The sequence below is a fragment of the Talpa occidentalis genome, unplaced genomic scaffold (genome assembly GCF_014898055.3).
Source record: "Talpa occidentalis isolate TD23 unplaced genomic scaffold, MPIMG_talOcc4v2.1 talOcc4.15, whole genome shotgun sequence".
Classification (NCBI taxonomy): Eukaryota; Metazoa; Chordata; class Mammalia; order Eulipotyphla; family Talpidae; genus Talpa; species Talpa occidentalis.
In genome coordinates this window covers 20,801,500-20,816,166 of record NW_023601543.1, presented here as the reverse complement: position 1 = coordinate 20,816,166, position 14,667 = coordinate 20,801,500, and the positions used below count along the sequence as shown (strand labels likewise).

Genomic DNA, 14,667 nt, shown 5'->3' with positions numbered 1-14,667 from the left:
TGGCCCTTAGGGTCTCTGAAGAGATGCATGGTCAGATCAGCAAAACCAGCTAATCAAGCATCGGGATTGGGTTTAGACTAATCCTACATGTGAGATTCTTTATTGCTTTATCCACTTTCCTATCTTCTGTATCCAGTATGATATCTGGAATCTATGTAGGGGTTCCACCAACCACTCTGCTCTCTCACCCCCACACCCGGTGGTTCACCTTCCCACGGGTGCCAGGCCTCTCCCCACTCTGCTTTCCTCACTGGACTCCAGTCCCTGGTAAACAAAATCTCTTCCTCTCAAAGGAAACTCCTCACAAAAAAATACATCCTTTCTCTAAGTGATACCTGACTGCTTTTCAAAGATGCTGCTTCCCACGTATCTTTCTCAACTGGAAATTTCTACATGTCCCACAGTCAAGTTCCATAAGGGGGTGAAGAGGGCAGCTTTCTTCATTGTTGCCTGGCTTACTATCATCTCTTCCTTCGCCCACAAGACCCAGCTCTAACACACCCGGCCCCTCCTCATCACTACTATTTATCCTTTGTTTTTCAGGGCAGAGGTTTTAACCTGGGGTCCTTGAACTTGAATAGGATTAAAAAAAAAACCACATTTTTTTCCCCCACTAAACAGAAGTTTAGAGTACCGAACAGGTAAAAACAAAAGTAACCATCTACAGTAATTTTAGCAGTAGCTATGATTTCATAACCAACAAATAATCACTTATATTTTTGTTCCCAATTACAGTTCTTGAAATATCTCAAAATTACATTTATACTCATCACAGCTTCTAATTTATGATATTATTAGGCCTGCATGTAGATATTATTATTTCAGGAATTAATAAAGAAGCACATGGGTTACTAAATCACAATTTTAAATATTTTGCTAACTGTATTTTTAACACAATTGTTGTAAGTTAGGCATTTAAAAATGTTCTTCTGAGAATGATCTCATAGGCCTCGCTAGGTTGCTAAAAAGTCAAAGGCACAGGGCCTCCCTGGTGGTGCAAGGGGTTAAGCACTGCACTGTGATACAATCCACAGCCTCTGCAGCACGAGTTCGATCCCCGGCCGGCCAGGGAGAAACCCACATGGCAAGGCAGACCTCTCCTGTCTTGCCCGCTGCTCCCCTCAGCAGTGTATTTTGGTCAGTCTGCCTGTTCTGTTCCCCGCTCTGTCTCTGGTGGATCCTCTCACCCCCCGCATCTCTGGCCTGTACCCCAGCTCATGTATGCATAAATAAATAAATCTTTAAAAAAAAAAAAAGAGTCAAAGGCACAAAACCACTTCTTCATCTCAGATAGCTCTATGCACCACTAAGACAATAAAACAGGATAATGGCATAAAAAGTGACTGAGGGCTCAGCTACCTTAAATACAGGGATCAGGGAAGCTTCTTGGAGGATGTGACATGTGAGCTGCAAGGATGACAATGTGAAAGCCCTGGAGAGATGTGGGAAAAGAGCTTTCCAGGCAGAGGGACTAACAAACGCGATGGTCCTCAGGCAGAAACGAGCTTGACAGATTTGAGCACTGGGAAGAGGGCTGGGAGCTGGGAGTTAGAGCACGAAGGAAGAACAATAAACTATCCACAATAGCCAGTAAGGTGGAACCAACCCCAATGCCCATCAACTGATGACTGGATAAACGAGAGAATGGAAATATCCAAAATAGAATATTCATAAAAAAATATTCAAATAGGGCCTCCCAGGTGGCACAAGGGGTTAAGTACAGCACCTTGAAGCAATCCACAGCCTCTTGAAGCACGAGTTCGATCCCCGGCTGGCCAGGGAGCAACCCACATGGCGCAGCAGATCTCTCCTAACTCCTAACTCGCCCGCTGCTCCCCTCAGCAGTGTACTTCGGCCAGTCTGCCCGTTCTGTTCCCCACTCTGTCTCTGGTGAATCCTCTCACCCCTCGCACTTCTGGCCTGTACTCCAGTTCTTGTATGCATAAATAAATAATTCCTTAAAAATTATTCAAATAGAATATTCATGCATTAGAGTATTACTCAGCTATTAAAGGGAAGGAAAGTTGGACACACCCCCTCCACATGGCTGAACCTTGAAAACACTGTAAGGGCAAGATGTCAGAAACGTAAGGACAACTATCACACCATTCAACTTACGTGAGATACTAAAATGATCAGACTCATCAAGATAGAAAATAGTGGTTATCTGGGAAGAGGGGAATGGGGCATTAGAGTTTAATGAGTTTCCTTTTGGGGTGATGGAAATAGAGGTGTCGGATGCACAACACTGTGAATGTATTAAATGCCACTGAATTGTTCACTTTAAAAGAGTTAATTTTATGTTACATGAATAACCCCTCAATTAAAAAAAAAGAATAATAAGAGACAAAGTAGGTGATGCAGCAGGGGACAGATAATGTAGGGTTTTGTGGGGTCTTTTGTTCCATTATGTTTTCTAATTGCTTATTGTTGGTTGATATGAAGTCTTTCTGCATGTTTATTTTGAAACCGGCTACCTTACTGAACTATTGTTCATTGGAATTGTTTTTCAGTTAGTTACTTGGTTTTTATAAATAATCATATTATAGATAAATAATAATTTTACCTCTGTGAATGCTTTTCTTTTTAATTTTTTTTTTTGTTGAAGTAACATCGCATTACAACAGATAAATTTCAGGTGTGAATCATTATAATCACAGTTATTATGGTCATTATAATCATTACAAATCAGCATCTGTATATACTCTGCTACGTTCACCTAGTTCAATTCTATCCGTCACCATAGAATTGACCCCTCTTTACCCAACCTCCCCCTCCCTTTTTCCCCTTCCTCCTGCTAAGCACAATTTCGGTTTTACAAACTAGAAGGGTTTTTTTGTTTTATTTAGTTTGTTTGTTTCTTTCATTTCTTTAGGTACCACATATAATAAGCCGCGCTGTGAAGCTGTCTGCAGCCTTTGCAGCGCCAGTTCGATTCCCGGCCAGCGAGGGAGATTCCCACATGGTGCGGCAGACCTCTCCTGTCAGACCTCTCCTGTCAGACCTCTCCTGTCGTGCCCGCTGCAGTGTATTTCATCAGTCTGCCTGTTCTGTTCCCTACTCTGTCCCTGGTGAATCCTTTCACACCCCATACCTCTGGCCTGTACCCCAGTTCTTGTTGCATACATAAATAAATCTTTAAAAAAATTACATGGTATTAGTGGATATTATTTCTTTAATCTTTAACTGTTCTAAATCTGATGGATAAAAATACTTCATTGTTTCATTTTGCATTTCACTAATCACTAGTGATGTTGAATGAGCATCATCTGATATGTTGATTGACCATTTATTTCTATTTCCCCTTCTGTCTGTCAATTACCTTTTAACTTCTCATTGAATTGTACATGCTGTTTATATACTTTAGAAAAATTCTGTTATATAGCTTGCAAATATTTCTCCCCATGTGCAGTTCACTTTTACTTTTGTTCATAAATTTTTGTTCATATCATACAAGTTTTTTTACTTTTATGAATTTAAATCTGTCAGTCTTTTCTTCTGTGACTTTTCAATTTTTATGCCAAGACTAGAAAAGCCTTCTCTACCCCAATTTAAAAATATTCTCCTATATTTTTAGAATTTGTGTTTAATCCAACTGGAATCTATTTTTGTGAATGATATTTATGTGGGAGGACCTCATTTTATTTTTTTCCTAATGGATGGTCTATTTTCCCAGCACCATATCTGGAATAGTCCATTCTTTCCCTGCTGAGTTATATATACTAAATTCTTATATAAACATGAATATGATCTTGCAATCACTTTTCTGGTCTATTGTTCTTTTTGCTATTACGTCCCATTCACTCAGCAATTATGGCAATGTAGTCTCTACCCACAATTCCCTTGGAATTATTATTCTTAAGTGTATGAATGACCTTCATGTAGCCAAACTCCATGGATATTTTCCAGTTTTTCTCTTCCTGGACACCATTTATCATTCTATTCCATATTCTCTGTGATACTTATACTTCTCCTTTGATCCTTCTACAATAAAGGTCATGATGATGATAATGTCTTCTGTTTACTACTCTGTGTCAGGCACTATTTAAGCATATGCTTAATATGTCACATAGGCCACATATGACATGTCTCACCGTAACACTCTAAGGCAGATATTAATGTTATCATTGCTCCACATTACAGGCAAGAAAGCTGAGGCATAGAGACTTTGTCTTGTTCGAGATCCCTGGACTATTAAATAGCAAGATGGGATTTGAACCCAGGTCTGTCTGAATCCAAAGTCTAAGTTCCTAAGCATGCCTTTTCCAGTCTGTCCTTCGCATTCTCCCTCTTGGGTTCCTTTTACTGCAATTTTTTTTTAATGGTGGCTTCTGCAGGATCCAGCCTCAGTCACTGATCTTCGCAGCCTACCCATTCACCCTGGGAAAAGCAGTTCTAATGCAGCCACACTGACTTATCTATGCTCACACCGTCCTGGCCATGCCCAAAGCACTGCTTTTTAGTACAAATCCATGGAGCTTACTCCACCCCTGCTCCCCAGTCCACTTTGAAGGAGGTTTTTCATTTCTACTTAATCAAGTTTGTATTATTTGATTTTGTATGAGAGTGTATTGCATTCATAATCAGGAAAAAACAATACGGTTATTAAAAATATAATGGAAGTAGGGGCCTCCCCGGTGGCGCAACGGTTGAGCGCTGCGTTGCGAAGTTGCCCGCAGCCTCTGCAGCACCGGTTCGATCCCCGGCTGCTCCCCGGCCACCAAAGGAGGGTCCCACATGGAGCGCAGACCTCTCCTGCCGCCCGCTGCTCCCCCTCAGCGGTGTACCTCCGTCCTTCTGCCTGCTCTGCTTCCCGCTCTGGCTCTGGTGAATTCTCTCACCCTCCCGCGCTTCTGACTATACCCAGTGCTTGTATAAATAAATAAATAAATCTTTAAAAAAAAAATATATATATATATAATGGAAGTAGATTAGCTTTTTAAGAGGCCATACCACTTCAGTCTTCCCAAACCATCATTACCAAGGCATTTTCCAGTGTTGGGTATTGAATGTATGTACCTGAAAGAAGTGTGAGATTATAACTGATGAGCTCCTGAGCTACACACAGCTGAGATTAAGCACGCATATGGTGGCCCAAATATCCCCGTGCCCAGGGTCTAATTCATTCTGAACCGAAAGAGGTGTCCTAGAATTCCAAGTGAAAACAAAATTCAGTTCAATTACTAAGACGTTAAATATATTTATAAGGAAATGAGTATGGTTCTTGTAACATTAAGGGAGAAACAGGAGAATCTGAGATACAGTTCCTCTCTTCTTAAGCAAGAGAATCCTCAAAGAATGAGCAGACACTTGGCTCAAGATGATGAATGGCCTTTTCTGAGCTGAACACAAGTGTAACCATGTGACTTCTGTTTAAATACAGAAGGTACCTGACCCCCAATCCTTTCTTGACTGCAGCACTTATCACATCCCCATCTCTGAGCCTTGCCCCACCCCTGCTTCACACACCATTCTCAATCCCCACCCTCAGTCTCTCCTCTTACCTCTTTGTTTATTCCTGTTCAGCTTTTTCACAGGATGCTTTTCTTCCATCTGCTGACTTAACAGCCCAAGGTTTTTGCCTTTAGCCCAGTGTTCATCTTGCCCTACTGATCTCTGGGTAATCTTACAAATGAGAATATATCACCTATACCTTGATGACCCAAATATATATGTCCAGTCCAGATGTTCTCCTGACCTTGAACCTTGTATATCCACTTGCCTGGGGCCAAAGGTCATCGTATCTCTCGACAGACCATAGATAGTTCAAATTCAACAGACTGAGTCTCTTAAAACCTGGTTCTCTCTTATTACCTCTCCATTTGTCCACTTTCCTAAGCCAGAAATCTAGATCTCACTCGAGATTCTTCTTTTGCCTTCACAATCTCACACGAAGTCTCTACCAAGTCCTATTGGTTCGGCCCGCCCCATACTGATCATATCTGTATCCTCTTCCCTATCTCAGTAACTGTTTTACCACTGCCTTGACCTAACTGGCCTAACAATCTCCCAGTTGGTCTTCTTGTTCTCCAGTCTATCCCGTACTATTCCAAAGTATGTTCTTCAAAGGCCAACCAGACTATAATATTCTGCTTCTTAATATCTTCCACTGGCTTCCTATCTGCACATTCTAGAAACCTATCCATGATCTGGCCCCTGCATACCTCTTCACATACATCTCCCCCTGCTAGTCCCCTAGCTCACTCACTAACCCAGGGGCACACCTAGGTATTGCAGGGTCTAAAGCATATATGATTTGAAAGGTCCTCCAAGAATGATAATACAACATTATCACTAAAAATTGGAGATAAGGCCTTGGAAGGGCCTGTGCAAGTGAGGGCACTGAAGCTTTAGCTTCATTAGCTGCACAATACCTCTGCCTCTGGTCTAACCAAACAGAATGACCTGTGGTACCCTAGAACATGCCACATCTCTTTGTTGCTGTACAAGCAGTTACCTCTGCCTGGATTGTCCATCCCTCCCTTCCCTTGTCTGTCTGGGCAAAACAGTTTATCCTTCAAGGGCCGGATCAGGAGGCTCCTCCTCGATGAAGCCTTCCTTGACTTCTCACGTGGAATTGACTACCCTCTCCTTTTTGTAACTTGTGCTTTATCTCTTTGGATCCTACCTTTACAGGGCATATCAGGCCCGATAGAACCAATTTTTTTTTTAATAGAGGCATGTTTTTTTATTTATTTATTTGTTTGTTTGTTTGTTTTGTTTATACATGCACTGGGTACAGTCAGAAGCGCGGGAGGGTGAAAGAATTCACCAGAGCCAGAGTGGGGAGCAGAGCAGGCAGAAGGACCAAAGTACACTGCTGAGGGGAGCAGCGGGCGGCAGGAGAGGTCTGCGCGCCATGTGGGACCCTCCTCCGGTGGCTGGGGAGCAGCCGGGGATCGAACCGGCGCCACAGAGGCCGCGGGCAGCTTCACAACCCAGCGCTCTACCGCTGCGCCACCTGGGAGGCCCTAGAACCGATTTTTTTAACACCAGTCTTTCCTGTAAGCATCTCAAGGGCAGAGACCAAGTTGTTCCCTATTAGATTATCAGAGACCTGCAGTGCCTGGCACAAAGTAAGACCTCAATAAATGTCTGCCAATGGTATGGACACCTCACCCATGTAGACTGGAAAGACACCCTTCTTTGGCAATGCATATGGAATAGAACAGTTGCTATAGACAGGGACCCTAGGTGGAGGCGGTGTTTGTGAGGTGTCTGCTGCCTGCCCACCCAGTTCTGAGAGGGGGTCCAAGCTGGACTCCCATGCTGAGCTCCTCCCCATAGCCCCCCACCAACTGCCCTCCTTACCTGTCCTCCTTGTTGATCTGGTCCCCAAAGCCCACCGTGCTAACAATTGTGAGCTTTAGCCCCACGTTGCTCTCTTGAAGGTCATAGGTATTGGACCGGAGCTGGACACCTGGTTGTGTGTGAGTGGCTGGCTCCCCCTCGAACTTGGTGTTGAATAGGGTATCCATAAGGGTGGACTTGCCCAAACCTGTTTCTCCTAAAAAGCAAACGCACAGATTATGTTCCATTCACACAATCACTATGTCACCATTATACATCATGGCTCGGGTGCATTTCACTGACATGAGAAAATGTACTAATAAAACACCAGCTAGATCTCTATAGACTGCACAATCTGAGTTAAGTGAGGAAGATGGAAAAAAGCCACACAAAAGTATCAGCAGTAGCCACCTCTGGGTTGTGGGACTGGAGTCATTTTACTTTAACCTTCATATTGTTTGAGTTATTTGAAAACTGCCTATGTACGGCTTTTAGAGTCGGAAGAAGAATCCACGTTATGGGCAGTGGTGGAGAGGTAGAGTTGTATCTAGAAAAAGCCTGCAGGGAAATACAGCGTACTCTTACCAACGGTTTTCTCTGGGCAGTAGGGATGAAGTGTGGTTTTCACTTCTTTTTTTTTTAATGCTTTTCTGTGTTTTCTACAAGTTTCCTTGGATGCCTGGATGTGTATCCCAGTTGGAGACTTCTCTTCCTAGCCCAGTGGAGCTTTCAGTGAGTTCATTTGTAGCTAAGGTGGTGGGTGGGAGGTTTAGCAGGCCACAAATTATTTTTCTCTTTAAATTTCAAACAAACCAGTCATTTGTTTGTTTAACTAACAGGCTACAGAATATTGATAAATTAAACCACTGGAATTTCAAAAGTCTTGATTTTCACACCAGGGAAACGAGTGGGGGGAGGGTTGTGGGGGACTACAGAAAGTTTTTGAAGGTTTTTCCTGAGAGACCCAAGGAATATCAAGCTACAGCCAGGAGCCAAGGAGTCTTTGGGGAATGAAGACACTGAAGGGGAACTGGTAGCAAGAGTCAGGCAGGAAACTGACATGAGACCACGAGCTGGACTGGGCATTACAGCCTTTTAAGTCTCCATGGATCTAGCCTGTATCCACCCAAAGCAATTCAGGAATTCCCGTAACAAAAGACTCAGTTGTTAATGACCTTGGACTGCTCTTTGTATACAATTTCCCCTGTCACCCGAAAGTTGGCGTGTGTTTGGCAGGATTTGGTAGGCTATTTGTTGGGTCTGGGAACTCTACCATTAATTTATATGGAAATTTTTTGAGTGTTCCAAACCCCAAAATAACCTACCAAATCCTGTCAAATAAGAATAGTCTACTTCGGGACAGCAGAGAAACCTGTGCATAGACTACCTGCTATTCTGCCACATCACCTTTCACTTCCCCTCCCCCTTCCCAACCTCTGAGATGCGGGCATTGACCTGTCTTCACCGTGGGAAGTGGGTTTGCTCTGGGCCAATCTTGACCTGCCAACCACCCCCCACCCCCAGCAGCACGTATCTGCAAAGCAGTCCAGGAATCAGGGATACACACACATAAAACTGCAAAGGGTCTGTCCCGTCCCACCCTCTGGGCGGGGGGTATAGCTTTGCATCTTCCATGCCTCTTTGATCCAAAATAATGAGCTATGACAGGGAGGTGTTTTGTGAAATATCTATCTATGAGAACTTTCTGTGTGTGTGTTTGTGTGTGTGCGCGCGCGCGCACGAGAGAGAGAGAGAGAGAGAGAGAGAGAGAGAGAGAGAGAGAGAGAGAGAGAAAGAGAGAGAGAATAAGGAGAACATTCAACTCGACCTGGCTACCCGGCCTCCCAGCCCAATTTCGTAGCTGGGCCTGACGGATGTGGTTGATTGCCAGGGTGCAGAAAAAAGGATCCTCGCACAGATCATGTTTCCAGCCAGGGTCTGCTATACCCATTAGCAACACGGATCCTCCCAGAGGAGGTCTCCTTTTCCCTCCACAAAGGAATAGGAAGTATTTAGGTCCCAAGAAAATTTGGTGAGGTGGGGCCTTTGCCATGGGAGGTGGTAAACTTGGCCAAGCCATGGAATGTATCAGCCCCACCATTGTGCCCAAGGGAGGGGTGCCGATGGGACCAGCTCCCTTGAGGCAGGACACCAAGGACCGCTCCTTCCCCCATTTGGCCTTCCCTCCTGGCACTGGCGTTACTTTTCAGTCATCTCTGGAAGTGTCTAATGAGTTTTCCATGGACACCCCCACCTCCACTCCCTCTTGTGTTCCAGGAGCTGCTTGTGGAATGGCCCAAAGCTACCAGAGAGCGCTGGGCCTTGTCCCACCGACACTGAGCTGGCTCCTTGATTCTAAGGACTCTTGGGGAACACCCATCTGGGGCATCTTCCTGAGGAGGGGCACATGGGCCTCAGGAGCAGTCCTACAGAGTGAGGCACCCCAGTTTGCACAGCTGGAGTACGGGAGGTCCTGGCCTGCTGGGCAGGGCAGGGCAGGGCTGGGCAAGGCAGCAGGGAGGAACAGCATGGAAAATGACCACCCGGAGCCCTGCCAGCACAAAGGGTTGTGGAAATTAGATGCCCAGTGATGAATGTCTGGAAGAAAAGAACCGGCAGGTGTCCAGGGAATCATGACAAATGCAACAAGAGAGGAGAGCAGGAGATCGAGCCACATCCCATGGCTATGGCGGGGCCCATCCCACATTTCCATCGGTGTGGCGCCCAGGCTTTCTCAATGGCTGCCACAGACCCAGCCTGTGCCTAGAACGCTGTCCCCTCCCACACTGCCCTAGCACCAGTACTGAGTAGGGGTGGGGCTAACTCGAATGGGCTCAGCAGATTCCACATCCCTGCAGGAAGGTGGGGTCTGGCAATCAGATTCCAGCAGGAAAGCTGAGGCGTCCCCAGGGGTCAATTTCTCTCTCCTCCCGCCTTCTTCTCATGGTGGACAGCAGGGTTTCTTAACCCTTTTTAAGTCATCTCCGCCGGTGAGAGAATTTCATCTCACTTTGCTTCATGGAGATAGTATTCGGGAAGAAACAGGTTTTTTTAAAAAATAGAATTTTAACTGAAAACATGTATTGTGAAAAGATGTTTTTTCAAACTGTACTCCCTGGGATAGGTTGATGCTGACCTCTCTACGCTGTTAAAAATCACTAAAAATCACGGTCATAAAGAAAAGCATCAAGCAAAAGAAAATGCAAGCTCTTTGTTTGTTATTAAGATTTGCATTCCCTTAGCACTTAAATTAAAAGTCCTCACAAGTCATGAAGTGCAGAGCCCCAGCCAGGGTATCACCACATGACTACGCAGCCTTGGTTTGAGCCCTTTCCCCTCTCTGGGCCCCAAATTCCCTTTCCCATAAAATGAGCAGGTTGGAGTTATAAAAATAGCCATCATGGGCCTCCCTGGTGGCGCAGGGGTTAAAGACAGTGCGATCAAGCTATCGCCAGCCCCTGCAGCACAGAGTTCGATCCCCGGCCGGCCAGGGAGCTACCCACACGGTGCAGCAGACCTCTCCTGACTCGCCTGCTGCTCCCCTCAGCAGTGTATTTCAGTCAATCTGCCTGTTCTGCTCCCCACTCTCTCTGGTGAATCCTCTCACCACCACCCCCCCCAACATCTCTGGCTTACACTCTAGTTCTTATATGCATAAATATATAAATCTTTAAAAAAATATAAAAACAGCCATCACTCATGGAGCCCTTGCTAAGTGGCAGACCCCCACGGCTCTAAGTACCTGACGTCTATTTCCTCACCTCTTCCCCACAACAAGCCTATGAGGGAGATGCTATCACTTGTCCTCAGCTTACAGATGGGAAAACCAAGCCACTTTCTGGCTGTGTGAATTTATCCCAGGTCCTCGATCTCACTGTTCCTGCCTTCCTCATCTGTAAAATATGAATGAAGTACCTCTCCGGGGTCACAAAGTAGTAAGTGGCCAAGCCAGCATTTGAATGCACAGTCTGGCCCTGGAGGCCAAGCTTATAGCCAACGGGCTTCAGGCATGATATGCTGATTCATTTGGTCAGTCAACAAATATTTAGAAAGTCTCTACTAATAGGAGCCAGGCACAGTGCTAGGAGCCGAGCATGAATTACAGAGCCAGGAACAAGACAGCCATGACCCCTGTACGCCTGGAGCTCACACTCACTTGGAGCCTAAGTCCCTTCTCACTCTGAATGTTGGAATAAACTGAGGGAAACAGCCCTGAGTTCAGCAGAACTGAGCTCTCCAGGGACTCCAGCTGGCCAGGAGAGCCTACAGACAGGGATGACGAGGTCAAGCCTGGCTCTGGGACCTTGCCCTCTTCTCTTTGAACTTGCAGAGTCCTGGCAAGCAAACTGGCCAACAGGAGAGTGGAGCCAGCTTTCCCTGTTTCCTGTAACTCTTCCCAAGACTACGGACGGTGACGTCATATTGGTGGCTTAAAATCAGCTATGGTGGGAATCACAACACCCTGAGCTGGTAAACGTTATAACCAGTTTTCTTCCTGAGAGTGGATTTTTTCAACCCTGGCCACCACAACAGGCAGCCTGGCTTAAACAGGTGAACAGGTACAACTGATCCCTGACCTTGATAGAGGGCTAGCTGCCCTTCCCATCCCCCAGGAGTGAGCCTCAATCCGAATTCTCTTGTGTGTGTGTTTTCCAAGTTCAACAGAGCCCAATTGAGCCTGGAATCTTGAGCAGCTTCAAAGTAAATATTATCATTATGACCCTTTGTGCTCCTCATAGGCATGACTGTTGCTGGCACATTTGGAGGGCTCAGTCTCTTTGGGGTGCTTTCCCAGCTGTCCAAAGCAATGGGCTCCTGAATATTTGTCCTGCCAGCTTGGGAGGTTCCTATGAAGCCTCCTGTACTGTATCGAGAATCATGGGATCCTGGCGATTGCCAACCTAAGGGACTAGGGGATGTTTTTATGGGGGGAGGGGAACCTCACTCCAATTACTATTGTCAACCTGAGAGAATCTGCTGGCGAGGAATCATAACATGGTCTCAACTGTGTGCCTGGTCTTCTAAAAAGAGTAACTATAGGTGCCATTTATCAGCACCCTTACATACGAAGTGAGCTCTAGGTTCATAAAAATTCTCTCAGTCCCAACAGGCACACACGAGTGAGGTACTTACTCTGCTGGGCTAGTATCTATGATCAGCAGCCCAGCATCTGGATAAAAAAAATACTGTGGGGCCTCCCTGGTGGTGCAGGTGGTTGAGCACTGCACTGTGAAGCTGTCTGCACTGTGAAGCTCTCCTGTCTCACCCGCTGCTCCCCTCAGCAGTGTATTTTGTCCATCTGCCTGTTCAGTTCCCCACTCTCTCTGGTGAATCCTCTCACCCTTCCGTGCATCTGGCCTGTACCCCAGTCCTTATATAAATAAATAAATCTTAAAAAAAATACTGTGATAAAAATATCTTAGGACTCTGTGAATAATCAAAGCTAGTGCTACCATAATTTTACACTTAAAATGCCTGATCAGAAAACAAACAAAAATCCTTTGGGGGAACATCTTCTATGCCTACATAGAATCATTATCTCACAACAGTCATTAATGGAGGAAAGCTGAGGGGGAGAGCAAAAAAAAAAAGGAGAGCTGAGTTACGCACAGGCAGGAGGCATGACGTATGATGACTGGAAGTCCTGGGGAGAAAAGACCACTTGTGGCAGCCTCCTATGAACCCTCAGTGACAGACCCTGCCCCACGGCTGGGCTGAAATTGCAACCTTTGAGTCACTCTAAGCCTCTTGACCTTGGCCCAAATTGAGGGTTCCCTGGGCAATGACAGGGTATGAGCATCAGCCAGAGAGCAAAGCGGGTAAGTTAGAGGCTTTTTTCGGCTGGGGATGGAGGACGTAATTAACCCAATCCAGGCTGGTGCATCCCATAGTTGCCCCTGCAGGGCTGAGAAGGGAGTTTTCAGGGCCGCCATTTCCTGAAGCTTGACAAGTAGAGAAAGAAAGAGAGGGGATGGGGCCTCCCCAGTGGCGCAGTGGTTGAACGCTGGGTTGCGAAGCTGCCCGCGGTCTCTGCGGCGCCGGTTCGATCCCCGGCTGCTCCTTGGCCACCGGAGGAGGGTCCCACATGGCGCGCAGACCTCTCCTGCCGCCCGCTGCTCCCCTCAGCAGTGTACTTCGGTCCTTCTGCCTGTTCTGTTCCCCGCTCTGGCTCTGGTGAATTCTCTCACCCTCCCGTGCTTCTGACTGTACCCAATGCATGTATAAACAAACAAATAAATAAATAAAACATGCCTCTATATATAAAAAAAAAAAAAAAAAAGAAAGAGAGGGGATGACTCACTGGGGGTAAGGGGTCTCCTTGCTACCTCACCCCTCTTGGAAAGTCTGGCCCAGGCAATTGAGAAATTCCATCCCAGCAGGGGCACACTGAAGCAGCTGTAATGGTACAATGCCTGGGTGGGAACTCGAGGACAGTGGTTTATTATTTCTCCCACTCACTTTGCCTTGAACTTGGCTGTCTCTTCTTCTGGGACTCAGGGGAGTCTATGATCCACATGTCCACTTACTCTATGCTTCCGCACTCAAAGGGCCATTCTGATTTACATGGCTTCTCTCCTGAAGCTTTACCAGCCCACTCAATTGCACTTGGTTGGAAGGTTCCTTAGAATGGGTCTGTTTGTTCATGTCTCATCTCCTCAACCTCACTACAGGTCATACGGAGCTCTGGGGAGAATACCAAAGGAAGCCAGTATGTTGATGTGGAAAATTTTCAGTAATCACATATTATGTGAAATAAGTTGGCCATCAGCCAAAGGAGCTCCTGTTGGTTAAATAGAGAGTCAGCAGCACTAATAATGGGTGTGATAGCATTTGACCTTGACGTCAATCACCATGACTTCTACTTAGCTGTGTCCCTCTCCAATTAGCAGCTAATCACAATCATGAACAGACTTTTGGCATTTGAAGAAGTCACAGCTTATATCTGCACTCTGAGACCTAAGGTGAGCCATTCGACAAGGCATGTACCTTCATCTCTTCTGTCCCAAAGCCGGTCAGATGGGACTGAGTCGCACGGCTCAGGGAGAGACCCTAGCTGACTGCCCGTCATCAGTATTTACAAGTGGTTTTGCTGTTCTCTATTCGTCCTTGAGTATGTAGTTATTATTCTCTTGCTCTTAGATTATCTCTCTTAGATAACGGTCTAGAAAAGAGTGCTGGGAATAGAGGAGAAGGAAAAGTAAAGAGACCCAGGAAATGAGTGACCTTCGTTAAAAAACAGATCTTTAGACTACATTGAAAAGTAAAATATCCAGTTCCATTGTGGTTCAGATCCCCAACATGAATGAGTTCCCCCGTGTGCTCTAACAGAAAATAAGAAAAGGTGATTAGCGAAAGTGTTTGAGTGTACCAGCCCAG

The 14,667-nt window shown here is 45.7% G+C and overlaps 1 protein-coding gene across 4 annotated transcripts in view; it reads right to left on the bottom strand.

Moving 5' to 3' along the window:
* The window catches only part of SEPTIN6 (septin 6), a 62,841-nt gene that overhangs the window by 32,608 nt on the left and 15,566 nt on the right, over positions 1-14,667 (bottom strand). For all 4 annotated transcript variants that reach the window (XM_054695580.1, XM_037512020.2, XM_054695581.1 and 1 more), the window contains exon 3: positions 7,312-7,507. In XM_054695580.1, coding sequence (XP_054551555.1) covers positions 7,312-7,507 — 196 coding nt within the window. The remainder of the gene's footprint in view (positions 1-7,311; positions 7,508-14,667) is intronic.